The 27,641-nt window shown below is 34.9% G+C and overlaps 2 protein-coding genes and 1 pseudogene across 3 annotated transcripts; 2 read left to right on the top strand and 1 right to left on the bottom strand.

Annotated features, from left to right (window-relative positions):
• LOC141667528 (uncharacterized) lies at positions 1-5,126 on the top strand. 2 transcript variants are annotated; one of them, XM_074474053.1, is made up of 13 exons: positions 1-183; positions 574-696; positions 823-879; positions 998-1,060; positions 1,172-1,240; positions 1,392-1,484; positions 2,392-2,496; positions 2,569-2,646; positions 3,047-3,175; positions 3,555-3,660; positions 3,861-4,016; positions 4,204-4,270; positions 4,584-5,126. In XM_074474053.1, exons 2-11 carry the CDS (start codon positions 589-591, stop codon positions 3,959-3,961), a joined length of 909 nt encoding a protein of 302 aa, XP_074330154.1. In that variant the 5' UTR covers positions 1-183; positions 574-588; the 3' UTR covers positions 3,962-4,016; positions 4,204-4,270; positions 4,584-5,126. The 2 variants fall into 2 exon arrangements, with proteins under 2 accessions (XP_074330154.1, XP_074330153.1); XM_074474052.1 differs by having other exon boundaries at positions 3,861-4,270.
• A 3,470-nt stretch (positions 5,127-8,596) lies between these two features.
• On the bottom strand, positions 8,597-9,248 carry LOC141665308 (uncharacterized). Its single transcript, XM_074471291.1, has 2 exons — positions 9,026-9,248; positions 8,597-8,937 (listed from the first exon to the last, which is right to left on the bottom strand). The coding sequence occupies exons 1-2, from the start codon at positions 9,246-9,248 to the stop codon at positions 8,597-8,599; spliced, it is 564 nt and encodes a 187-aa protein (XP_074327392.1).
• Positions 9,249-14,982: 5,734 nt separating this feature from the next.
• On the top strand, positions 14,983-26,912 carry LOC141665310 (cationic amino acid transporter 5-like; annotated as a pseudogene).
• The last annotated feature ends 729 nt before the right edge of the window (positions 26,913-27,641 follow it).

The raw sequence follows: 27,641 nt of genomic DNA on the forward strand, positions 1-27,641 counted from the left end.
TTCTCTTTCTTAAGGTTTCTGGTACATCACGCGGCGCCAGGATATTAATTCTATTAATCTGTAGCTACACTCTTTGTTGATGATTTCCCGCGCAAAACAGAGTGTTCTTTGAACAAATTGTGGCTTAAATTAACTGCAACTCAGCTATCAATTCAAATCATTCGCAATTTCGTATATATAAGAGTAAGTCAAGTTTCTATCTATAATTTTCAAATATTTTTGTTTGTTTTTATAAATGTGAACAAGTGATATTCTATCTGCACCCCAATTGTTTGAACATATTCCTATGCATGTATATATATATATATTGTGCCCAGCTGAAAAGGGGCTTTCGGGGTCTCACAAACTGCTTCTTTTATGATACTTTCGTGGTTTTAGGCTTGTTTGGTCAAAAGAAGTGTTAATTGAGTAAGATACATGATGTCTACCTATCGATATGGCGTAGAATGTATTTATGATCTTGCGATCCTCGTCGCGTTGGTAATGTATTATATAGACTTAATGTATGTGTATAAGGTTGTAAATTGCACCTACTAAGTTAATTGTTTTATGGATGGTGTATTCTAAGTGTAGTTTTCGAGTGTGAATATGGACAATGACAATAGACCTGAGCTTGGTGGCTTGCTGAAAACTCTTCCTCCTGTAGATTTCTGCTTCATGTATGGCTCTTCTCTCCATCCGAATAACAATGACAAGGTTTTCCATCTTTTGTACCCTTCGTTTTCAACTTCCTTGCGCAACACACAAAAACATGTGAAGTCACAATTTACGAACTGACCTTTTTAAATTATATTTCATCACATGTTGTTGGTGGAACTCTAGTCATCCATGATAGATTACATTCTTGGTGTATCAAATCCTCAACAATGGCACTCTGAGGTAGGTGTTTATATACATTCTACTCTTCCTATTTGCTTCTGCTTAATGAATATCAAAAATATCAAATCCAATTTTTTATGTTTATTTTTTCCTCCTTTTCCCTCCTTTTGGTTCGAAGAATCTACAACTAAACAGGGACCACTATGCCTCATGGCTGATGCGTCTTGGTGGAGCCAGGCTGGTTCTTCTCTCTCTATCTGTCTCTTATTCAGTCGCATACACGGACTCTTTGCTTGAACGTTTAATGTGGTTCTGCAAACTAAAGCTCTATATATGGTTGGTCATCTGTTAGGTTACTGGTGTGGCAGATGGCATTGGTGTTGGGGTACACTTCAACCCATTTATAACTTGCGGGGACAAGGTATCAATTTTTCCACTGTAATTGTGAAGAAAATATGTGGGCAACAGAGCAATTTGTGAGATGATTTCCTTATAATTAAGTACTTTTTAAGGTTAGTTTGCTATGTCTTCGTAATTAACTTATCTTTCATTTGTGATCAACTTTTTGGCAGATGCACAAATATGGAGTTGTTCGACTGGATGACTTGATTCAGGATGTACTTGAATGGAAAACATTTTACTTGAGTGGTCGATTGCAGAAACCTGTATGTTTTATCTATTCTCCCTTTCTTGTAGGTGTAAATAAGTTTCATCTACTCTAGGTTTATTTTCTAAAAAATGGTAAAAACCTATACTTTTGTTGAGACATCGCATATTATGTCAAATGAAGTGGATTAAATTTATGTAAATAGTCAGCCCTCTTCTTGATCTCATATTACATCTGTATATAAGCCAACAATATTGCAACTTTCAGGGCAATATTGTCTGTATACCAGTCAACAGATATTTCATCTTTTAGGTCAGTACTTGTAGTTTGCCTGCTCAGTTTTTTTGGTGAAATGTCTAAAATACTAAGAAGCTTTACACCATCACTAGAAACTTAAATCCCAACCTATGTGAAATTTAGAGAAGGTTTGCGTAATTATTTATTACATTTATGCATAAAGGCTTTACCCGCTAATCTAGCTGGAGCCCTAATGCTAAACATAGCAGCATATGTCAAGGATGACCTGGAGGATACTTTCTTACATAGGCTACATAGTGTATTACTATACATTCTTGTGCCTCATTAAAGTTGCTTGTATATATATATATTAAGTTAATATATATATTATTAACTTTGTACACTATATATATATAAACTTAATATATTAATATTATTAACTCAATGACAAACTGGTAATAGATTTTTCGGACCCTAGTATTTAAAGCAAGTATTCGGCACTGCTGAAAAGTTATGGATTTCAAAAGCATTTCCAGCATGAGCAAACATAGTTTCCCACAACTTATCCTTTTAACTTTTAAGTGTGTTCCTCTGGGTGACGCAAACAGTTTTTTAGAAAATCTTAATGTTTCTGTACACGTGGACCTCATATCCTTTTTTCTTGTATTGTCTCTGGACCACTGAACAACAAACATGACATGAATGAGAGTTTTATTCTACTCCAATAGGTCCGTGTGCTTGTTGATAATCTCGGCATAGAACATGTAAACTCTGTTAACTTGAAGAGTGCCACTTTCGCTGCTCTCCTTCTGTTGCCATCCAAATTTATCGAGGTTTGCTGCTTCTTCATAGTAAGTATTATTCTTAATTTCCAAATGATAGCCTTACAAATGATGTTCTTGCAGGAAGATCTGTATACCAAAATATGCAGCCTTTCATATATGGGTGACTTGCGCATGTTTTTCGCAGAGGATAAAAATAAGGTAAAGCTGCTTAAAAATTAATCTTAATTTAGATTGAAAATGTTAGAAATTCTAAAATTCATACTTCTTTGAAATATTTGCTAAAAGTGCTGATTTGAAGGAATATTGCTGAAGATATACGAACAACTGTTATCAAAAACTTCTCTGATTAATGTTACAGTCTTGCTAATTGCCATAATATCTTTTTACATGTTGCTAGCGACTTGAATAATTATCTAGTAGAGACATACAAAAACCAGGTTACAATTCAAGGTCACCAATATATTTATTTTAACCCTTTTTGATGTGACATAGACTCATAGTCTTTGGCATACAACATTCGATGTGTATGGAGCCTTTCTAAACAGCATTGTGATCTACTGATCTTAAAATTTCTATTTATCATCACATAACTATGCAGGTGAAGAAGATTGTACAAGGGCAATATAATCTATTCCAAACAATGTACAAGTCATATATAGACGACTATGCAAGCAAAGAGCTATTGAGATTCTCGTCATCTGGCAAAAACCAAGTGCAAATAACCCAGGTCTGTGCAAACTTTAATTTAAGACTCTTTGTAATTAGTTTAAATGTCCTGATTCCTTAATGTATTATTGTACTCATTAACATGAAATGACAATGACAGTAATTTATATTCATTACCATGACATGATAGTATAAGGAATGTAACAGCTGCAGCTCTAGGAAATTTTACTTGTAAATTTCTCTTTAACGTATTTTTTTTAGATCAACGGTACTTTAACATCTTTATTCATCAAGTAGGAACTTTTTTTTTTTGCAATAAAAAAATGATGGCATTAGTAGCTATTAACATTTAATGGAAATATTGCTCGGAAGCAACTTATTTATTTCTAAAATTGGCACCGTAGCCCCAAATTTGACATATCTCGACCTGTCAATGCCAGGATTGTGGTTTATCTGCAACGTCTGCTCTTGTTTCTTGGCTTCCTCGGTTCATCAGAAGCGAAATGGGGAGAAAGCTAGGAGAAAAGATAGGACATGGCGAGACTGGTAAGAGATTGAAGTCGTCATTATTTAATTTATAATAGTAAAATCACGTGATTAGTGCATGCCAAATATTCGAAAATTCATAGCTATATCTACTAAATAATAAAATCAATTGTCAAATATCAAGTGCTTACTAGGAAGGGCAATGATTTGCAATTTCACCATGCACACTTATGTAGAATTTATATTACTTTCCCATGAAGGTCGAACTACATTTGAAGTTGTAATCGGTTCTCGACAAGAGGGTGCTGAATGCATGCAAAAAATCATGCGGAAAAAGGTTATGGTTTCAAGTGGAAGGTAAGCTGTAGCTGGTCTTCTCACAGTTGGAGCTGTTCATGGAGCTAGATATCTTGCAAGTAAAATTAACAAGGCTTGGAAATCTTGGGCATAACTCCCCTTCCTGCTATTTCATAAATATGGTTCTGGTGTATTGATATGTGTTTCAGAGATCTGCTGCACCACATATGTCAAATGTTTTAGATATCAGCAGCTCACTTGCTAGTTTTCTTAATGGATCTAGCATTTCGTCTCTGTGATTTTCAGATGTTTCCTTCGGTGCCCAATTATAAGGAGCTAAGGGTTGAAAGGGTTGCTCAAGTACCTAGCACAGGTGACTGTTACAAATTAATTTGTTGAAAACCTTAAAACATATAAGAGAACTTGCAACACAAAGAAATCAGTACAGAATTGATATTTGGGTTTATAGCTTTTTTTCTTATGATTACAATTTACCCCCAATTCGAGGAGAGGTGTGCCTCCAAAACAAAGATACGACTCACAACTTTTTTTGCCTGCCTCCCCACTACTCTTTCCCCTCATTATATTCCTTTTTTCTCCTCTTAATATTTAACTAATTACCCCAGTACTTACCAAAGAAGTTAGAAGAAGCTTTGTTGGATCCTGATTGGATTTTAGCTATGCAGGAGGAGCTAAACCAATTTGAAAGGAATAAAGTATGGAAGCTGGTACCCAAGCCTAAAGGAAAGAATCCAATTGACACCAAATGGGTATTCAGAAACAAGATGGATGAAAATGGCATGGTAGTAAGGAACAAAGCTAGATTGGTTGTTAAGGGCTATTGTCAACAAGAAGGAATAGATTTTGATGAAACTTTTGCTTCTGTTGCAAAACTTGAAGCCATTAGAATTTTCTTGGTCTATGCAGCTCATGCCAATTTCAAGGTCTATCAAATGGATGTCAAAAGTGCTTTTTTAAATGGAGATTTGGAGGAGGAAGTCTATGTTAGTCAGCCTCCTGATTTTGAAGATCCAAATTTCCCAAATCATGTCTACTATCTTTTGAAAGCACTTTATGGACTGAAGCAAGCACTTAGAGTATGGTATGACACTTTATCAAAGTTTTTTTTGAAAAATCACTTCACAAGAGGTACTATTGATAAAACTTTATTCTTTAGAAATGTTAATGGCTCTAGTATACTTGTTCAAATTTATGTAGATGATATTATATTTGGCTCTACAGATGAAAAAGTTTGCCAAATTGATGCAAAGTAAGTATGAAATGAGCATGATGGGAGAACTAACTTACTTTCTTGGTTTGCAAGTTAAGCAAGTTTGTGATGAAATATTCATTAATCAAACTAAATACATTCATGATTTTTTAAAGAAGTTTGATCTAATGGATTGCACATCTGCAAAAACTCCCATGACCACTGCAACTAAACTTGAATTAAACACTACTGAAAAGTCTGTGAATATTTCAAGTTATAGGGGCATAGTTGGTTCACTTCTGTACTTAACAGCTAGTAGGCCAGATATAATGTTTGCTACTTGTCTTTGTGCTAGATTTCAGGCTGATCCTAGAGAATCTCATTTAGTAGCTATTAAGAGAATTTTTAGATATCTCAAGGAAACACCAAAACTTGGCATTTGGTACCCTAGAGATTCTGGTTTTGATATAAATGGTTATTCAGATGCAGGTTATAAAATAGACAGAAAAAGTACAACAGGAACCTGTCAATTTCTAGGGAACAAGCTTGTGTCCTGGTTTAGTAAAAAGCAAAATTCAGTTTCTACTTCTACAGCTGAAGCTGAATATATTGTTGCTGGTAGTTGCTGTGCACATATTTTGTGGATGAAAAACCAATTGTTGGACTATGGTCTACAAGTGGATAGGATTCCCATTTTCTATGGTAACACAAGTGCAATTGCCATCACTGAAAATCTAGTACAACATTAAAGAACAAATCACATAGACATCAAGTACCACTTCATAAGGGAACATGTGATGAATGGTACTGTGGAACTGCATTTTGTTCCAAGTGAAAAGCAGCTTGCAGATATATTTACCAAACCACTTGATGAATCCACATTTTCAAGGTTGGTAAGTGAGTTAGGTATGCTTAATTTTTCTTGAATCATCTCAGATATTTTTGCAAGTTGCAATGTAGCCAGAAATTTAATTGAATTTTCCTGTTTTGGATGAAATTTTGACTAAGTCAAAATTTACATCCCGACGGATGATTATTATTCATCGAGTTTGATCATCCGTCGGAATACAATTTGTCAATAAAAATCAATTATTTTTCTGGAATATTTTATAACTCGACGGATAACTGTTTTGTCTTCATTCGTCGAATTGTCTTAATCCTAGCCGTTAATTCCCTGAACATTAGCCATTGAGTATACTTACAGTTTGTAAGCATAACACGACGGATAAGAGACGAATTTTTTTACAGTTTATTTTTTAAACACCTATTTTGGGAAATTTTTATTGGTCCTTTATTTCACTTTATTATTTTTGTTAGTTTATCTCTGAGATAGTATAAAAGCTAAATTCTTTTTCATTCTTTTCTTTTATCATTCTAAAGATTAAATTGCTCTAACTTCTTTCTTCTCAAAAGTAAATTCTCTCTCTGCAAACTTTCAAATCTTTAGTAATGGCACCTGTAGTGAAAATCATGTCTCAAATCGCTTACATCTATGAGAAAAACAACTTCTCAGCTTTAGTAAACAAGGAGATTCAGCAGTCTGGTGACTATCATGAAATGATGGATTTTTTGAAGAATTGCAAACTCAACTATGCCATGCTGGAATCACTCACCATTTACTGTGAGGTTGTAGAAGAGATATGGAAAATTGCAGTGTACAACTCAACATACAAGACCATCACTTTCACTCTATATGTAATAAAAATATTATATTAATATATATTATTCAAATTAAGCTATTTCAAAATAACTTTTTAAAAAATAATTATAATATAACCAGGTATCGGCCTGTAACAACAATGACTCCTTAGGTATGGTGGTCAAATATTTCACCCAGTAATCAGTTGGGTCATTTGCTATCAGTGGCTCTTTGATTTAGGGATTAACTTGTAGATTTGTGACATCAGTGGCAAGTTGTATTTTGTATGGTCTTCACTTCAGTAGTGTATTCACTGGTATGGCCCTACTAGCAGAATGGTCAAGGATTGAATATGGGTTTCAAGAATCTATATATTATTTGTAGCATGCGTAAAACAGTGCAGCAATATGTTCAGGCATGCATTACATGTCAACATCAAAAAGGGTCTTCGTTACGTCCTGCCGGGCTCTTACAGCCACTACCAGTTGCAACTCGGATTTGGGAAGACATATCACTGGATTTCGTAGAAAGCCTTCCTAAGTCCAAAGGAGTAGACACGGTTTTAGTAGTCGTGGACAGGTTCTCTAAATATGCTCATTTTCTGGGTATCAAACACCCATTCACGGCACAATCGGTGGCAAATACTTTCATCACAAAGATTGTTAAACACCATGGTTTTCCAGCTACAATTGTTTCAGATCGAGATCGAGTATTTCTCAGTCTTTTCTGGAAAGAGTTATTTAAATTGCAAGGCACCAGATTAAATCGCAGTACATTATACCATCCACAGTCGGATGGCCAGACGGAAGTGGTGAATAAAGTTATGAAAAACTTCATGCGTTGTTTTATCAATGGCCGTCCAAAAACATGGGCACAATGGTTACCCTGGTTAGAATTTTGGTACAATACTTCTTTCCAGACCTCTATTAATTGCTCCCCTTTTAAAGTGGTGTATGGGAGAGAGCCACCCTCCTTAATCAGGTTTGAGAAAGGCACTACCGCAGTGGCAACTCTAGAAGAACAACTGTTGGAACGAGATGCTGTATTGGATGATATTAAGACCCACCTACCCAGCAACGCATGAAACATTATGCAGATATGAAACGTAGGGATGTGATATTTACTGTGGGAGATAGCGTTGACTTAAACTTCAACCATATCGTCAACAATCCTTAGCTAAACGCTTGTGTGAAAAATTGGCAGCTCGTTTTTACGGGCCATTTACAATTCTGGAACGAATTGGTATTGTGACGTATAAGTTGGACCTGCCAGCATCCTCTAAACTCCATCCATTATTCCATGTTTCTCAGCTTAAAAGGGCAGTGGGTAACCAGCCTGTATCACCAACCATTCCTCCTCAGTTGAGTTCAGATTTGATATTTGAAGTGGAGCTAGAATACCTGTTAGGGATGCTCAATCATTGACTGGAAATTCAGGAACAGAAGTCTTGTTGAAGTGGATTGATTTACCTGAATGGGAAGCAACTTGGGAGACACTCAGTAAGCGAGTTTACTGTTTCCCCATATTCACCTTGAGGACAAGGTGAATGCTTAACGAGACTAGAATAAAATTTAAACATAAAAACTTAAAAAATGACATTACTCAAACTACAAATATTGATTATCAATTTTTTATCAAATATAAAAAAATATAATAATTAATATTTGTGTAACTAAAATTAATTTTGAATAAGATAAAATTAGTGAAGAAAATGAAACTATTAAAAGTTATTAATTGAAGAATAAAGAAAGAGAATGAGAAATGACTAAGAGAGAAAATTAGTGAAGATAATAAATGAAAGAGAGAGAGATATTGCAGGTAAGTTTTTTTTTGAATAAAAGCACTTGCCATTAAATTTCCTCAAAAGCAAGGGTACAAGTAATAAAATACGGGGCTCTAGTATTCCACTCCAGAAGACCTGACATAGAACAAGCCGCTCTAGCTAACAAATAAGCCACCTGATTCATAGATCTATGAATAAAAACAAGTAACACTTCATCAAAGTATTTAATAAGTTTATTACAATCTTCAACAATTGAGTCAAAGAATGATGCACCCCTCGTCCCTTGAACTGCATCAGCTAGAAGCTTTGCCTCCGACTCAAAGACACACTTAGTTGTTCGCCACTCCTTGGTCCATGATAAAGCCTCCTTAAGGCGAAGCGTCTCTGCTTCTTTTGGTTGAAAGCTACCTGTATCACATTTGTTCGAACTCGGAGAAAATGGTCTGCATGGTCGCGAATCACACATCATATACCAACCTCAGTGCCCCCCGTCTACATGCAACATCAACATTCACTTTAATCCACCCAGCTGGAGGTTTAAGCCACGATCTATGTGCCTGACTATGACTTTGTTTCACCACATTCACTTCTCTTGCTCGTCTCCAATCTGCCAGCATGTTAAAAACAATCATTTTGAGGCCAAACACAAACATGTTAACCGTGTACCACACCCATTTGTTTCTCCGGTGCCACAATCTCCATACAAATAGCCCCACCATTACACACTGTTCGCACTGCTATGTTGGAACACTCGTTTCAGAACATCAACAACCCCATCCCCTGCCTGCACTGTTACCAGTTGCTACATACCCAACTCGGATCACACTTGCTGGACACGAAGCTTGACCGACCCCCAGTTGAGTATAAACCTCCTGCCTATTCACATCAGTAGTGTTTGGAGAAAAAGTGACGATCGATTTATTGTAATTTATTAGTTGTCCTGATATTTCCGCATACCTCTTCAGAATTCGTTGCATGACATTTGCTTCTACCCCCCGTTGCTTTAAAAAAATAGCAGTCATCGGCGAAAAGCAAGTGTGAAATTGTTGGTGCTCCTCGTGCTATATTACACCCGTGTAACAGACCTGCCCTCTCATTGTGATGAATGATTGCACTAAGGGGTCATTTGTTAACCCCTATACCATACCAAAAGTACTGAACGAGGCCTGAATCACCTGTTTAGATTGTTTGATAAATTTTTTTGTTAGCTAGACAAGCCAAAAACTTAGCTGGACGACTCCTTCAACAAAATAAAGCTGGATGGTTCATATAATCTCATGATATAGTAAATTTTCTCAAGTGATATCAAGCCACTAGACAATAAGGCAAAAGTATAATATATTTATTTATAATACATACTTGATTTTCTTAAAAAAGTATAAAATTAAAATTTCATGCCATATATTAATTTTATTTAACATTTATACTTATATTCTTAGTTTTTAAATATGTTTATATTCAAATAATTATGTGGATTTTAATATGAATACATTTGTCTAAAATTTATTTAATAATTTTAAATTAAATTTATAATTTTATATATTTTTATGTTTAAAACTGAAAAATATTGTTTACTCTTTAAATGGATAATATTTATTCAAAATATATGTATGTTTTTTATTATTAAATTTTCAAAATACGTGAAATTGTTATTTGATTATTAGGATTAAAATACAAATTAATTTTTACATATACGTAAGGATCTGATCAACAAATATTATCGTTCAGAAATTTTGATATTTATTTACCAAACATGATTAACAGTCCAACATTCAGATTATAAATCGTTCAGAATTTTAATCATCGAGAAAAAATGATTCAGATTTAACAAATGACCCTTAAATCCTTTCGCACACATAATATACAAATATGTTGAGATCGGATCTCCCTGCCGAAGTCCTCGTTGGGGTACAACGTTACCAAACTCCACACCATTTTGTAGAAAGCTGTAAGATACTGAGCAGACCAACTTCATGATTCTATCAATCCATACTTCCCCAAACCCAAACTTCCTCATCATATTCCTAAGGTATCCCCATTCCAATCAATCATATGCCTTGGAAATGTCTATTTTCAACCCAGCTATACCATTTCGTCCTTGTGTTCTCCTCTTAATATAATGATTGACCTCGAAAGCAATCAAAGCATTGTCTGTTAATAAACGACCCTCAATGAACACACTTTGTTTTTTCGAAATAATGTTACTTAGGCAGGGCTTTAGCCTATTCGACAATACCTTTGACAAAATTAAAATTACCATATAGCAAAGTGATATTGGACGAGGGTCTTGCATAGTTTGAGGAGCTGGTTTTTTGGAATTAAGCACACAACCGTATTGTTAACACTCGTTGACAGTATTCCTGTACGTAAGAACGACCGACAGAAATTTACTATATCAGGTCCGACAATATTTCAATAAGCTTGATAAAATGCCAGATTTAGACCGTCTTTCCCCGTTGATTTATCAGTATGCATTGAAAAGGTTGCCTCCTTTACTTCCTCAATGGTTACATCAGAGATAAGTGCTTCATTTTCTACCTCTATTATTGTTCGCACTTCTTCATGTTCTGTAGACCTCCATCTGTCGCCATACTTGGAAAAAGCTCCTCAAAATAATAAGTAATTACTTCCTGAATTCCCCCATTGTATCTCGCCATTCCCCATCAGCTCTCTTAATTTTATCCAGAGCATTTCTTTTTTTCCGAGTGGATGCATATCTATGAAAGAACTTCATGTTTTGGTCTCCCTCACGCTACCAAAATTGTTTAGCGTGTTGTTTCCAGTAGGTCTCCTGCTTCTCCAGTAAATTCAAGTATTCCCACCTTGCCAAGTTATAACTCTGAATGTCTTGCACATCCCTTCGATATCTATATTTGCAAAGTCTCTCTTTACAAGTTCTAATTTTGTGAGCAAATTCCTTGTTCAGTCCACCTCCCCATTCCTCCAATTTTAAACAACAGAGTTGAATTTTCTCCATTAACTCCAACCCATCCGCACTCTCCCAGCAATTTTTATCAGATTTAAGCATTCCTTCACTCGAATCCACACATTTTCAAAACGGAATCTCTTCCCCCTTGGAACATAAACTTTCTTACGCAACTGCAAATAAAGTGGAAGATGATCCGAAGGAGCTACATCTAGGACCCTTACCTCTGGGAAGATTTTTTTCCAGCTTTAATTTACCAGACCACGATCTAATCTCCCCTGAACCAAATTAACTTCTCCCCTAGATTGTTCTCACGTATATCTCTCGCCAACATACCCTAAATCGAAAAGCTGACATGCATTCACTACTTCAGTAAAGCCAGATAATAAAGATCGAGGATGCATTTGACCTCCTCATTTTTCATCTGCAAACATCATATCATTGAAGTCACCAATAATACTATGGAAGTTGCAACCTACATGTTAACTCATATATTAAGTCCCATGATTCACGACGTCTCCCTCTCTCCGAGCAGCCATAAAACCCTGTGTAACACCATCTACCAAGCTGCTCCTTTTCAATCTCGAAGTCTACAAAGTGAGTTCCCCCGTCCCTAACAACACAACTACCTTCGTTCTTTCATAAAAGTGCAATGTCTCCACTATGACCCTGTGAATCTATTACCCAACAATCCGTAAAATTCAGCTGTTTACAAACGTTAGCTACAGTGTCTTTATTCGTTAAAGTTTCAGATAGGAAAATAAAGCTAGATTTTATTTGTTGGACAGTATCCTTAAGAAAATGAATTGTACGTGGGTTGCCCAGCCCACGACAATTTCATGCAATAAGACTCGTTGATCTATTAAGTTTTTTGGCCTATCAGTTGATTTAAGCCCATGTATTTCATCCTGATTTTCAAACTTCATTTTTTCCTCCTCTACTACGTGCCTACGTTTAGTATCTGTAACAATCAAATCACTTTTCCCACCTTTTTCAACCACAATATCCTCCTTGTAATTATCCTCCCCATAATTTCGCTATGCAAATCGAATTTCAGTATCATCGCGCGAAATTTCAGTCATAATCCCATCCACCTCCATGAATCTCGCCGCCACCGCATCCTTTCCAGTTCCCGTCGCCGGCATGTTCATGCCCAGTTTCATCCATGAACTTTCCCCTTATATATTATTTCTCGACTATTTAGCGCCCATATTTTGTGATTTACTTCCCTTCATTGGTGCTCTTAACCATGTACCGTATGTTCTATTGATCTCTTTGTCCGGATGTGCATACACAATAGGACAATCTTGATCTGAATGACATAGAACACCACATACAAAGCATAATGTAATTAGTCTTTCGTATTTAAATCGCACCCATCTCCCTTCTCCTCCCTCTCGCTTAATTTTCATCTTTATTTTCAATGGCTTATCTGCATTCATGGTGATTCTTATCCGCACATAGGGTTTCCATCCTCCAGTAATGTTCGTTGGATCTGACTTAACGAAACTTTCCACAAAATTGCCAATACTCTGCAATATTCGTTCGGATACTAACCCATCAGGGAATGTCATAGGCTTGTAACCAAATATCCATCATATTTAGACTGATTGCATCTGGATCTTCCCCCTCCTTCCACTGATGATAAATCAACAAACTTTGTTCAAAAATCCAAAGGCCCCCATCCAGAACCTTTTGCAAGTCCAGTTTATGATAGAATACAAAAGAAAAACGACCACCACCAATGTCATAAATCTCCATTCCTTCCCCTGGTCGCCATAAGGATGCAATGACATTTTGCATTGCTTTAAAGTTTATGATTTTCTCCGTCAAAAACCTCCCAATCAAAATATATGAAATTTTTACCGGAACCACCTATGTTTCTCCAACTACTACGCCCCATCATCCTTATCTTCTAGCATCAGCCTCGCATACAACTCGTCCAGATCTGTATTACTCGATGCCATATTTTGTGAAGTAGTAAATGAGAAGATTTAGTTGTACTTGTTTTTCTAAAATGATGAAATGACAGATAAAACCTTGTTACATGAACAAGACATGCCTTGTCATATTAGCAAGACTTTTACTAATTCAAAATGCGAGGGAATTGTTACTGAAAGATGACATCAACAAAATTAATGAGAGCTTGAGGATTTGATGATGTAAGCGCTTAAAGGAGAGTTTCACACGATGATGTCAAATGTACTTTATTTTAGTATAATATAGATTTATCAAGAAAATCCCTTGAATCCGTTGAAACATCACTACTAACGACAAAGAGGTTTCATATTGAGTACCTTATGTGGCCTCAGCGTTTAATCAATCAGAAATAAGAGAAAGGAACTTTATTAACCCGATTATATCAGTGTTTAAGACGGGAAGCTGAGTCTTGAAGTGGAATAGCTCAAGCATTATTGCAGGTAACAAACCATCAATCCTTATCTGGAAAAATGTCTGATTTTACGGACCGTACGCAGACGTTATTTGCCCCTAATCTTTGATAACGAGACGTTTCCATGAGTTGGAGCTCGTCTTCTGGTTGATATTCCAAATATGCAGCTTGAGTCTATTTTCAGGGTTCGACGTCGTGTCTAACCAGTAGACACTTGACTACGGAAATCACGACCTTCCTAAATCTTTCGAGTATCGACCAACCTTGACATGAAACTTTTTACTATGAAAACTATAGAAATCTAAATAAACATTATTAACTTTTGGCCATATAAAACCAACCCAATAAATTAGCATATACATGTACAATTTTATAGCTAGCTAACAGATTAATTAGTATAGTATTCACTATTGCACATTAGCTATTCAAAAGTGATAGACAAATAATCAGTTATCATTTAGCACCAGCCACAAAATGTTCAGATAACAGGAGCCTGGAGGATCCTTATATGTTTACAAGGGATAATGTAATTCAGTTGTTTTAACCATTAGCTTTTTTTACACGGACATCCCAATGACCTTTCAAACAACAAAGGAAATTCTATTGCATATACAACTCTGCTATCTTGTCTGATCTTCATTTCAAGTCAACCTTAGAGCACATTTTCCAACATTTCAGTTCCAACACTAGTAATATTTCTTTATGTGAATCAAAGTAAGCCTATAAGTATGGAAATATAGATTTATACATCAAGTCAAGGCAACACGTATAATGAGTTCAGTGAAATAAGTGAGTGATGAGGTCCAGCCAAGAAGCTACTGGAGATGTAGCAAATAAAATTTTGTTCCCAGAACAATCTTTTGAGAACTGGGGTACTTATCGTTATGCATTATCACAAACAACTTATCATTTTAAAGACCGGATTTTAAGAAGATTAGATTATGCAAATGAGACCACTGAGCTTAGAAAACAAAGCGAAAATAACCTGAAAAGATGTCTCACTTGGTGGGATCTTACTGGGTTTGGCTTTGGTTCAGTTATCGGTGTTGACATATTTGTACTCACTGGTCAAGAATGTCTTGATCATGTTGGACCTTTAATTTTTCTATCTTTTGTTGTTTCTGGTATTTTACCAATGCTTTTTGTTTTCTGTTACACGGAATTCACCATTGAAATTCTAGTAGCAAGAGGCTTGTTTGCTTACTCGAGAGTAGAATTAGGAGACTTTGCAACATTTATAACTGCTGCAAATATACTTTTTGAAAGTATTGTTGGCAGTGCTGCAGTTTCAAGATCTTGGACATCTTACTTCACATCACTTCTAACAAACACCCTAATTCACTGCATATATATACAAACCTTACAGAAGGATACAACCTGTTGGATCCAATTGATGTTGCAGTTATAACTATTGCATCAGCCATTGCAGTGGCTAGCACTAAAAAAACTTCGCATCTCAATTGAGTAGCATCAGTTGCAAACACTTTCATAATTCTATTTGTTCTAATTGCAGGATTTGCTCATGCTGATACATCAAATTTGAACCCATTTTTTCTTTTTGGTGCAAAAGGTGTTTTCCAAGCTGCAACAATTGTCTACTTTGCTTATGGTTGATTTGATAGTATCACAACGATGGCTGAGGAAACAAGAAATCCATCCAGAGATATACCTCTTGGATTGCTTGGATCAATGTCTTTTATAACAATTATATATTGTCTCATGGCGCTTTCGCTTCCCATGGTGCAAAAATACTCAAGTATAGACCGTGATGCAGCTTACTCAACTACATTTGAAAGTGTGGGAATGAAGTGGCCAAAATACCTGGTGGCTTTGGGAGCTCTTAAGGGAATGACTATTGTACTTTTAGTAGGTGCACTTGTACAGGCTCGTGACACGACTCACATTGCTCGTGTCCATGTGATCCCACCTTAGTTTTCCCTTGTTCATCCCAAGACAAGACCCCTATGAACGCAACACTGTTGATCATAATATGTGCTGGTTGCATTGCATTCTTTTCCAGCCTTGATGTGCTGACAAGCCTGCCATCTATATGTACACTTTTCATCTTCATGATGATGGATGTGGCACTTTTAGTTAGGAGATACTACTCAAGAGGTTTAACTCCTAAAACAAACATCTTGAAGCTTGTGGCATTTTTGTTAGTAATAATAGCGTCTTTAATGGGAACTTCAGCTTATTGGGGATTGTATCCCGATGAGTGGATCGAATACACCGTCTGTTAGGTCCCGAATTATCGTAGAAGGGGGGGTTGAATACGATAATCACTAAATTAAAAATTCTTTCGAATCTTTAACGGATAAAATATTTAGTGCTCGGTTAGTGGTTTCGTGTTCTTGAGAGGAATAATGTTTGGAATAATAAAAATGAGGAACACAAGATATTCGGGAAAATATATATTCGTATATAAATCCTTGAGGGTGTTGCTACACTCCGGTAAATAATTAAACCGGGTACAATCTAAGAACAACAAAGTTCCTAGCTACTACAAAGATTTACAAATCAAATCCTATACAATAATCTAACTTTTGTTTGTACTAGGATTTAATTACCGGGTAAAGATTATAATGCCCCAAAGAATATACAAGAGTTAAATCGGGCATTATAACGTTACTCCAGTGAGAAGTTAAACGGATGAACAAATAGTTTGAGCTTCTCTGTAAATCAATGCTGCCATTTCACTTCTCTTTTTGGGAGAGAAGATGAACAGAAAAAAATGAATGGCTGATTTTCTTCTGCTGCAAAGTGTAGACTTTATCCAATAATTGTGTGGCTGAGGAGAGAGTACATCTGTGGCGACAAGAGTGTGTGGCGACAAGGGGCTCTGTGGCGACATGGTTATTGATCTGTGGCGACACCTGCTTGTTTACTCCAAGTACATATTCATGTACTTAACAAAGAAAAAAACAAAACAAAACTTACTAACTCCTGTGTGGCGACAGGAGTGTACTAGTGCACCAAATACAAGTAAATGGACTTGGTAAATAAAACACACACATCACATTTTCTGTGGCGACCAAGTACTAACCAAGTACTCCCTGGTTTCCTTTGATTATTCCTTTTTCTTTTTTTTGTTTTTGTTTTTGTTTTTGTTTTGTTTTTATTTTTGTTTTTTCTTTTCTTTTTGATTTTGTTTTTCTTTTTTCTTTTTCTTTTCTTTCTTTTGATTTTCTTTTTTTTTTCTTTTTCTTTTTCCTTTTTTTGTTTCTTTTCTTTTTAAGTTTAATTTGTAATTAAATTAATTTATAAAATAAACTTAAATATAACTTATTTAATAAACTAATTTAGATTTATAAAATAAACTTATTTAAATTTTATAAGATAAATCATTTTAAGTTTATTGAATAAATTATATTAAAGTCCATTAAATAATTTATTTAATTTACCAATTAAACTTTAAGCTTCGCCAGTCCCCTGAGCTGTTGATCTGTATGCCCTGCGCACATCTTCTCGTACTTTAACAGATAAACGTTCAATCCAAGTACGTTCCTCAACTTAACAATTCTTCTAAAAATAATACTCAAATTCCTTTGACGAGTTGTTGACGCCTAGTACAACTGGTCTGGTTCACAGACGACTAACCCCGATTCATGTCTTCGTATTATTATTTTGATTACATTGTTAAGCTTGCCTCAATTTTATTGCTTCGAACACTGACTGCCAATAAATAATTGTACTTTCACTGGAATCCTTTATGGTACTTTAGACAACGTCTTCATTAACCTCTGTCTATACCCTGTCTTCAATTCTTCAGATTCCTATGTTTCGAATACTGTCTATCTTCAATCAATGCCAATACACTGAAATCTTCCTGTGGCACTTGTATACTGCCAATACACTTGTATATCTTCAAACCACCATCACTAAGGTATATATTTACTTGATGTGATGTTGTCTTTGACTTCTCTTTCTGACATGCCCCACATTTACCGTCTTCTTAATTTCAGATGAGGCAGTCCTCTCACTAAACCCTTTTTACAAAAGAGTTCCTTGTGTTGATGTTAAAGGGTGAGAGCTTCTAACTTACTCTTAATCAGAGCAAGCTTCTCAATTTTCCTGCTTCAGATGAGACACTAATCCTTCATTGAAGTGACATTTTGTCCTTTGATGCAGAACTGTCTAATAAGAGGATTTGTGCCTTGATTCTCCAGCAAGAAGTTGCTTCAATTGTTACCAGTGACACCAATGATTAGTTGTTATCAGTGATACCAATTGTTCAATTCATGATGACATCCCTTTTCTGCATAGCTTATCCCGTAATGAAAACCTTTGCTGTCATCTCCAAAGATTACTGACGGAATAGCTTTTGTTGATCACATTTGATTGTGAGGCTCTTTCTTTGATCTTATGCCTTGAGTATGAATTACCAAGAATACATATGAATCAATTGACCTGTTATGTCCTGCACTTATAAATGGATTAACAGTTCTTGGTACCCAACTTATTAGTTTAGGTCCAAATGGATTAGAGATTTTACTATAACCAGAGATAACAACAGCTGCTGCCTTATCATGCTAATTCTTATCTTTGACTGACCATTTTCTCCATTTTAATACCCTTGACAAATTTGTCTCTAGACTGGGGGAAAAATTGGTTCTAACCTTTCATAAGGAGTACTAGCAGTCTTTGCCCTATTGTAATCCTAAACATGCTTTCTACAATTGATGCAAATTCTAGGAGATGCATTCATGGCATTGAAATAAGCAAGCATAGTATTAAGAATGTAACACCCCCAGATCCGGGGTCGGGGATCCGGGTTGTCACGGTCTTTCTTTCCACAATATCACTTCACTTAATTAATAATAAATAACCTCATGCTGTGACCCCATACTAACACACACCACAACCGTTATAGTCTCAGAGATGAAATTGAAATAAGTACAAGTCTTTGAATCCACCATTTAAAAGTTATTACAACCCAAAATGATTACTTGATAAATTTACAGTTAATTGCCATTATCTGCCACAAGTTATAATTATACATAATTTGATTCTCAAAAGTAGATGGTCTGAACTACAATGGATCTACCTCTGCAGCTATAGCAGCTACAACATCATCGGGAAGACGCGGGACGCTTCCCACGCGCCTGCGCTGGGTCTGCTGGAGTCTGGCCATCTCTCCTAACTGTTGTTGTGTGATGAAGAAATAAAGCACGGGTGAGCCTTACAGCTCGCAAGATAATACATAGTGATAACAATAATATAAGTATCTAAATGGATACTTACTAGAATCTTTATCGTGTGTAAGATAATTACTTACTAGATATAAGTAAAAACAAGGAATGAAGTTACCAATACTTCACCACACTTATATCATTTATAAAGCTACTTGAACTACCACCGTTCAAAGTATTATAAGTTTTAAGAAAAACATCCCATAGATGAGACCACAAGTTAAGACTTGAATAGATTCAATCTTTGAAATATTATTGAATGAAAAAGTTATGAGATACTTTATTTAGTCCCGATATATATATATCCACATATATATATCTCTAAAACATTTCCTGGAACCTTTGTTATGTAAAGTATGAACAGAGTTTGAAACATCCAATGAATTTTGGAAAGGAAAAGAATTTTGGCATAAACCAGATATCTTGCTGATCAGGCAAAGATACCAATAAGTAACCTTTTCTACTGTAGATGGATGAATTCCTCACCGGTCATCACCCTGGCCGCATTAGGACCTCGCGCTAGACCGTTACCCGGCCCCTCACGCGTTGATGGACTGCCACCCAGCCACTTACACATTCATAGACCATACCCCGGCCTGTCGCTTATGCCGACTCAATTAGATGGGCTTACTTCCCGAACGTTGGGCAAGTAATCAATTCATTTACCAAAACTGCAACCTCGTTGCGAATATAAAATACACCACAGAGCCGGATTCCCCAGGTTTTGAGCGAGTATTTAAATCCCCTTAAAAAGGAAGATCTTAAATATAAAAATGAGTTTTGGGATCCGCTCTGACTTTAAAAATCATTTTGAAGACTCGAAAACACTTTAAAGAGTGTTTGGAGTAAAGCTGATTTAATGAAGTAAATCAGTCCCCAGAATATTTAGAAAATGACTGAATATTATTATTTAAATAATATTCCCATAAAGAATAATCTTTATAAAAATAATTGAAGTAGAAGTATTAAAACTTATACTTGAAACGAGTATTAAATAACCAAAGATATACTTATATGAAAGTATTATCTTTATTTGAATAATCGAAAATAAGTTTGATTATTAACACCTTATTCTTTAATAAAATAAAGAATATATTTCAGCAAATAATCGGAGTCATAGATCCTCAAATGAATATTCAAATAATATTCATTAAATAATATAAACTGAGTCATAAGCCTTCGAATGAATATTCAAATAATATTCAATAAATAATATAAAAGAGTCATAAGCCCTCGAATGAATATTCAAAATAATATTCAATAATAAAATAAAGCTAAAGTTATCGAATAAACCTTATTCGATTAATAGTTTGGAAAACTATAACCATATATATATATAAATATATATATATATATCCATATCCATATATACAAGATTACTCGGGATCCTCGACTCCCGATTTTTAGAAAATATTTTCACCTTTGGGTCCCTATACTAAGGGTATATGCAAGTTACCGCTATTCTCTAGCATAGGTATTATCAACTGAACCAACAGATATATATTTCAAGAATATGAAACAGGCATGCATATATACCATATCACATGCTACAATATATCGCAAGAATTTGCTAAATAACCAATATGCATTTATCGCAAGATCATGCATATACAAATGTATACATCACAACAACAGTATAACGGATAGAATACTTGCCTGAGCGACTTGGGGGTGAGAAAGGCTCGGGACGAGTCTGATAACCTATAAACAACAAGTAAGTTGGAATTAAACCAAAATCACTTGTAAATCTATACTTTAACTAACTTAGACTCTAACGCTTGTTTTGCGCTCACTGATTTGCTTAAGTCACTCGGGTACCCGCGGCTCCACCATTTTTAATAATTTAACCTTTACGAGTTTTAAAGCGATTCCTTCGCGAGTGTCTTACCAACTGCCTAACACACTTACCATAAATGTTTCATACATTAATTAACCCTTTTTGGTCTTTAACCTATGTTTCAAAGTAAGGCGAGGGAAAAAGTTTCGTTCGCGAAACGCCGTTACTTGAAACGGTCGTTTCTCCTAAACCGTGCATCGGAATCGAACGAACTACATATCAAAACGAAGCTCGTAACATGAGCTATCTAAACATGGCAGTGGTCATAATCTAGCAGGGGGTTCTCGGGTCCTAATGCTATGCACAAAAACAGTCCAAAGAAAATCGGACGTTACGACGGCTATGTTTACGCGATTTCCCAATTTTAACCATTCAAAACCAACCACAAACCAACCTCAAATCCAACATACAACCAACATCCATCCTCATCACATCATAACAACCCCAACCAATTCAATTTAATCATTTATACTTATGCCTAAGCTTAATTTAACCATACTTAAGTTCTTTTAATCAAAACCACAACATTTACCATTCCATTTTACTACCATTCCAAATCCCAAACTCTAAATCACAACAACAAGCTACAATATCATCCTACTAATCAAAATCATCTTATAATACATAGGGATCTAGGGTTTGGAGATGGTATACCTTCCTTGAAGTGGTGGGATGAGCTAGGAAGCCTTAAGAAGCTTTGAGAAGTCTTAGGAAAGCTTGGATCTTCAAGAAAAACAAGAAAACTTCAAGTTAAAAAACTTGAAAACACTATTCATAGTCTTCTTCTTTGATTAAATGAAGAAGATTGAGAAGGAATTAATGGCTTAAACTCATGATATAGTCCTAACTAAGCATGAAGATGATTAGGGAATTATCTTACCAATTTAGGAAGCTTGGATCTTGAGTTTTGAATTGTTCTTGCCTTATGAATAGTAAAAAGCCGAGAGCTTCAAGAACAAAGCCTTGGTTGCTTTTTGATTTTTGATGATAATGATTTTTGCTTGGCTTGGTTGCTTGGTTTTTGTGCTTGCTTTAGTCAATTACCTTTTTGCCCTTGAATTTATGTGGTTACAAAGCCACCACACCTCCTTCCTTCCCATGTCATGCCTATGTCATCCTCATGATGTCATCCTCCCTTCCTTGTCCTCTTTCTATTGGTTGGATGACATCATTCCCACTAATCCCTTTGATTAACTTCCTAATCGTTTGCCTAATGACCGCTGATCTGTTATACGGTTCGCTTAACTTTCGTTCTCGTTTATCGTTTGAAGGATCATACCCGGGATCTTATTACTTAGGTTCCCTTAACCTTTCTCAATACATTATATTCCTTTTTATGATCCTCTATTATAATCCTTTAATTTAAATCCTTTTTACCCTGTTACCTTATACTCAATTCTCTCCGTATCTTGTGGATTTCCGGGAAAAACCAAAGTGTTCGGAATTGGATTCTGACGATCTTTACATACACTTATATACTACATAGAGTACTAATAATATCCCAGAATATCCATAACAGAACCCCTACATAGTGTGGCGTGAAAAGTTTCTTCATTCAGCTAAAACACTATTCACAAGGGTTACAAAAAGTTGAAAAATTTTGGGGTTATTACAAAGAATACATGACATTCATTCAGAAACATTACACATAAGAATTAAGAAAGACAGGCATGATAAGGAACAAACAGAATTTACAACTAAATCACTAATTCTATCTAGTCCAATCCTGTTGATGAATCTCATCTATCTATCTCAATCCAATTATAAATTAATACATCTTAACAAACAATTCAGATCAAATAATTAAATCACAATGTAATAGGATACCGGAGATAAGTATAAACAAATGTCTTATATGCTGGAAAAATATATATCTCACTAGAGCAATTAATCATGTTCAACAAATATTCAAACACATATTTAAGATCATCTACAGTAACATGCACAAGTTAACATCAATCCTAGTTACTAGAAAAATAATCTAGTGAACTAGTTTAGCATTATCTATGTGTGATGCTATCATGCTTGTGCGAGTGTTAAACATTTAAACAATATGCTCTTATCTTGCATTGAATATTGAAAACAAAATATTGAGTGGTTCAAGAATTTGAAACCTGAGATATGTGAGTTGGATCATCTTCAGAGATTGCTATGAAAGCAAGATATTCATTATTCTCGTCTTCTGATCCATCCCAACTCTTTCCCGTGCACTATAAGTTTTGACTGGCTGTTTCCCTAAGAAAACATTCCACCTTTGTCTCAACTCTTCAACTGAATCCCTTCTCATCCTTGTTTGTCAAGCTTTTTGTTCTGTTGTAGCAAAACCCCTGATAGTTACTTAACACATATGTCTTGTAATAACTGTAGTTATCAAATCTTGTTTATGTCCCAGTCTCAGTCTTGTAATCATCCCTTGAACGGAATATGTAAGAATCTCTGCTTCGGAATAGATAGACTTGATCCTTGAATATAGTTTATGTACTCCTTGTGAATCTGATACGACCAAACTTTCCTGACATATGAAACACTGCCCTAACGTCCAGTCCCTCAAGTACTTCTACCTGAGCTTCCTTTGATTCATCTATTAGTAACTCTTACATTCTGTCCTGAGGTTCCAACTATACTGCATGTAACTGAGATGTTTGTATGTCCCCACTATTCTCTCTGACCTCCACAATTCCTGTCTGTAAGAAAAAGCCTGGAGGAATCCTGAGTCTCCCAATCCTTTGAGTACCCTTAATTTTAATATTTAAGAAAAATTAAATTCGCAATATTTTTTAATTTTCTTAGAAAATAAATTAATCAAAAATAAATATTTACGAAAAATTTAATTTTCAAGAATTTCGAATTTTCTTAAAAATTAAAATAAACCGTAAATTATTATTTAAGAAAAATTTAATTTTAAGAATTTTAAAATTTTATAGAAAAATAAATAAATCAAAAATATTTATTTAAAGAGTTACATTATGTCTAAGTGTGGCTGTAGCGACAGGGCTATTCCTGTATAACAGTGATCGCAATAGAGTTCGTGTGCGCCGTTATTTACTAAAAATTGTGCGGCGACTCTGTTCTATGGCGATCAAATATACATGCTTGTCTGTACGGAGAATTTCCTTTGCTGCCACTTAAAATCTAGGCGCGTGTCTGTCAATTGCTCACATAGGTTGAAACTGCGTGTTCTGCGCGTGTCACTCCAGCGCTACTCGCGTGGCGCTGTGGCGACTAAAAACAGAAGCTGCCGTTTCCTAGTGCAGACCAATTGTTTTATTTCCCTGCACGTGGTGTCCCCACCCTGACCATTTGCTGCTTTTATTCCAGTCTTTGGTAATACATGTTGGTGAAGTGAACAAGACCAAAAGCAAGCCAATTATTCACCTGATTCCTTTTCCTTCTATTATTTTGTTCAATTGTAAATGGAACCAAAGTAAAATGTCACCTAATAATTAAGAAACTGGCAGCCCTTTGTCCGAGAATAATCAACACAAAAATAACCAACAATCTGGCAGGCAAGTGACTAATTTAAAACCACCGAAAATATGATTTAAATTAAAAATTATATTTACTAAAATTTAGATGATAAATTAATTTAAATCAAATTTATAAATAAAATAATTTAAATTAAGTTTATAAACTAAACTTATTCAAGTTTAAATAATAAACTCATTTAAATTAAATTTATAAAATAAATTTGCTAAATAAAATTTATAAAATAAATTTAAGTAAATTTAAATTAATAAAATAAATTTATTTAAGAATCCTGATTTGTGTATCAATCAGTCAGCTCTAATGCCAATTGTTAGGTCCCGAATTATCGTAAAAGGGGGGTTGAATACGATAATCATTAAATTAAAAATTCTTTCGAATCTTTAACGAATAAAATATTTAGTGCTCGGTTAGTGATTTCGTGTTTTTGAGAGGAATAATGTTTGGAACGATAAAAATGAGGAACACATGATATTCGGGGAAATATATATTCGTATATAAATCCTCGAGGGTGTTGCTACACTCCGGTAAATAATTTAACCAACTACAATCTAAGAAGAACAAAGTTCTTAGCTACTACAAAGATTTACAAATTAAATCCTATATAATAATCTAGCTTTTATTTGTACTAGAATTTAATTACCGGGTAAAGATTATAATGCCCCTAAGAATATACAAGAGTTAAATCGGGTATTATAACGTTACTCCTGTGAGAAGTTAAACGGATGAACAAATAGCTTGAGTTTCTCTGTAAATCAATGCTGCCATTTCACTTCTCTTTTTGAGAGAGAAGATGAACAGAAAAAAATGAATGCCTGATTTTCTTCTGCTGCAAAATGTAGACTTTATCCAATAATTGTGTGGCTGAGAAGATAGTACATCTGTGGCGACAAGATTGTTTGGCGACAAGGGGCTCTGTGGCGACATGGTTATTGATCTGTGACGACACCTGCTTGTTTACTCCAAGTACATATTCATGTACTTAACAAAGAAAAAAACAAAACAAAACTTACTAACTCCTGTGTGGCGACAGGAGTGTACTAGTGCACCAAGTACAAATAAATGTACTTGGTAAATAAAATACACACACCACATTTCTGTGGTGACCAAGTACTAACCAAGTACTCCCTGGTTTCCTTTGATTATTCCTTTTTCTTTTTTTTTGTTTTTGTTTTTGTTTTTGTTTTGTTTTTGTTTTTGTTTTGTTTTTGTTTTGTTTTTCTTTTTTTTGTTTTGTTTTTGTTTTTCCTTTTTCTTTTCTTTCTTTTTTTTTTCTTTTTTTTTCTTTTTCTCTTTTTTTTTTCTTTTTTCTTTTTTTTTTCTTTTTTTTGTTTCTTTTCTTTTTAAGTTTAATTTGTAATTAAATTAATTTATAAAATAAACTTAAATATAACTTATTTAATAAACTAATTTAGATTTATAAAATAAACTTATTTAAAATTTATAAGATAAATCATTTTAAGTTTATTAAATAAATTATATTAAAGTCCATTAAATAATTTATTTAATTTACCAATTAAAGTTTAAGCTTCGCCAGTCCCCTGAGCTGTTGATCTGTATGCCCTGCACACCTCTTCTCGTACTTTAACAGATAAACGTTCAATCCAAGTACGTTCCTCAATTTAACAATTCTTCTAAAAATAATACTCAGATTCCTTTCACGAGCTGTTGACGCCTAGTGCAACTGGTCTGGTTCACAGACGACTAACCCCGATTCAGGTCTTCGTATTATAGCCTTGATTACATTGTTAAACTTGCCCAACTTTATTGCTTCGAACACTGACTGCCAATAAACAATTGTACTTTCACTGGAATCCTTTATGGTACTTTAGACAACGTCTTCATTAACCTCTGTCTATACCTTGTCTTCAATTCTTCAGAATCCTATGCTTCGAACACTGTCTATCTTCAATCAATGCCAATACACTGAAATCTTCCGGTGGCACTTGTATACTGAATCTTCAACATTTCTGAAACCCTGAAAGTCTTTAACCTTTGTTCTTCACTGAGGGATGATCATATTGATGAACTTCTTTCAGTGACCTGTAGACAGACTTCAGGCTTTCTTATAATCTTCTGATTTTTGTATTTGCCTTGTCTTCATTCTTCCTGATTTCTTGTGTAGACGTAGTATTATTAACCTGTCCTGTTCTAGTGTTGTTAACGTGTTGAGTTATCACGTAACTGTTCATATAACTACGCAGTCTCACCAACAGCGTCACCGTGCCTAAATGGTTTCTGGGTACTTTAGGAATCTCGTTATTGCCACAATAAAGGACACCAAAAGTGTGGGGAGTTCCACTTGTCCCATGGCTACCATATTTGAGCATTGCAATAAACTTGTTTCTGATGGGATCATTAAAAGCATCAGATTTTATGAGATTCGGAATCTGCACAGTTGTAATGTTGATTTACTAATTCTGTTTTGGTCTTCATGTAATCTATGATTTGGCTCACCAGCAACAAAAGATTGACACAACTAGGAATATTCTTGAAGAGCATAGAGTAGGGAAAGAAAGGTCTAACGAGGATTCGGGAATAGACTATTGGTAAAGATCTGCCTCCGGTCTCCCCTTTATGACAAAAGGTCATGAGTTCAATCTTGTCTTTCTTAAATTGGTATCAAAACTATTTGGATTATGGTTGAACAAAGCAGTTAAAAAATATAGCTATATTATATTTAACAACAATCACACAAAATACAATATATCAAAAACTCACTTAATTGTATTAATTAAGTTTTTCTTGCTACAAATCTGTGTTCTTAGAAATAAGAACTCAGCTACTATCTTGAGAGAATACAAGATTTTTCTAGATCTGTTTTGTTTCCACTAAACTAAGGACCCGTGCATGCTTTATGGACTAGCAACACAGTTTTACAAAACTTGCACTAAAATGTACTAAACCAATTTCTAAAGCAACCTTATCTATTTCCTTTTTTGGTGTTAGCAAATCTGTGCAGAATCTTGTAGGTCTGTGACCATCCTTTGTCTAGTGAATCTTGGCCCTTAATCTTGTATTCTTCAAACTGCTTTTGTAGTCCTTCCAATTTAGTGAATGAATGGTTTGTTGACTGATAATCTTGAATCTTGAATTTGTTAGTATTCTAAATTTGAGATAGTATGTCGAGATCTCTATTTGCTCTGTAGAGAAGTGACATATCGATAAGTATAATAACTTATCGATATCTTGAGTTCTCTACATGTATATTTGACTTGTCGGGGTCTCTAGTTATCTACATGCAGAATGACTTGCCGACATCTCCAGTTCTCTACATGGACT

The sequence above is a fragment of the Apium graveolens genome, chromosome 6, assembly GCF_009905375.1.
Source record: "Apium graveolens cultivar Ventura chromosome 6, ASM990537v1, whole genome shotgun sequence".
NCBI classification, from domain to species: Eukaryota; Viridiplantae; Streptophyta; class Magnoliopsida; order Apiales; family Apiaceae; genus Apium; species Apium graveolens.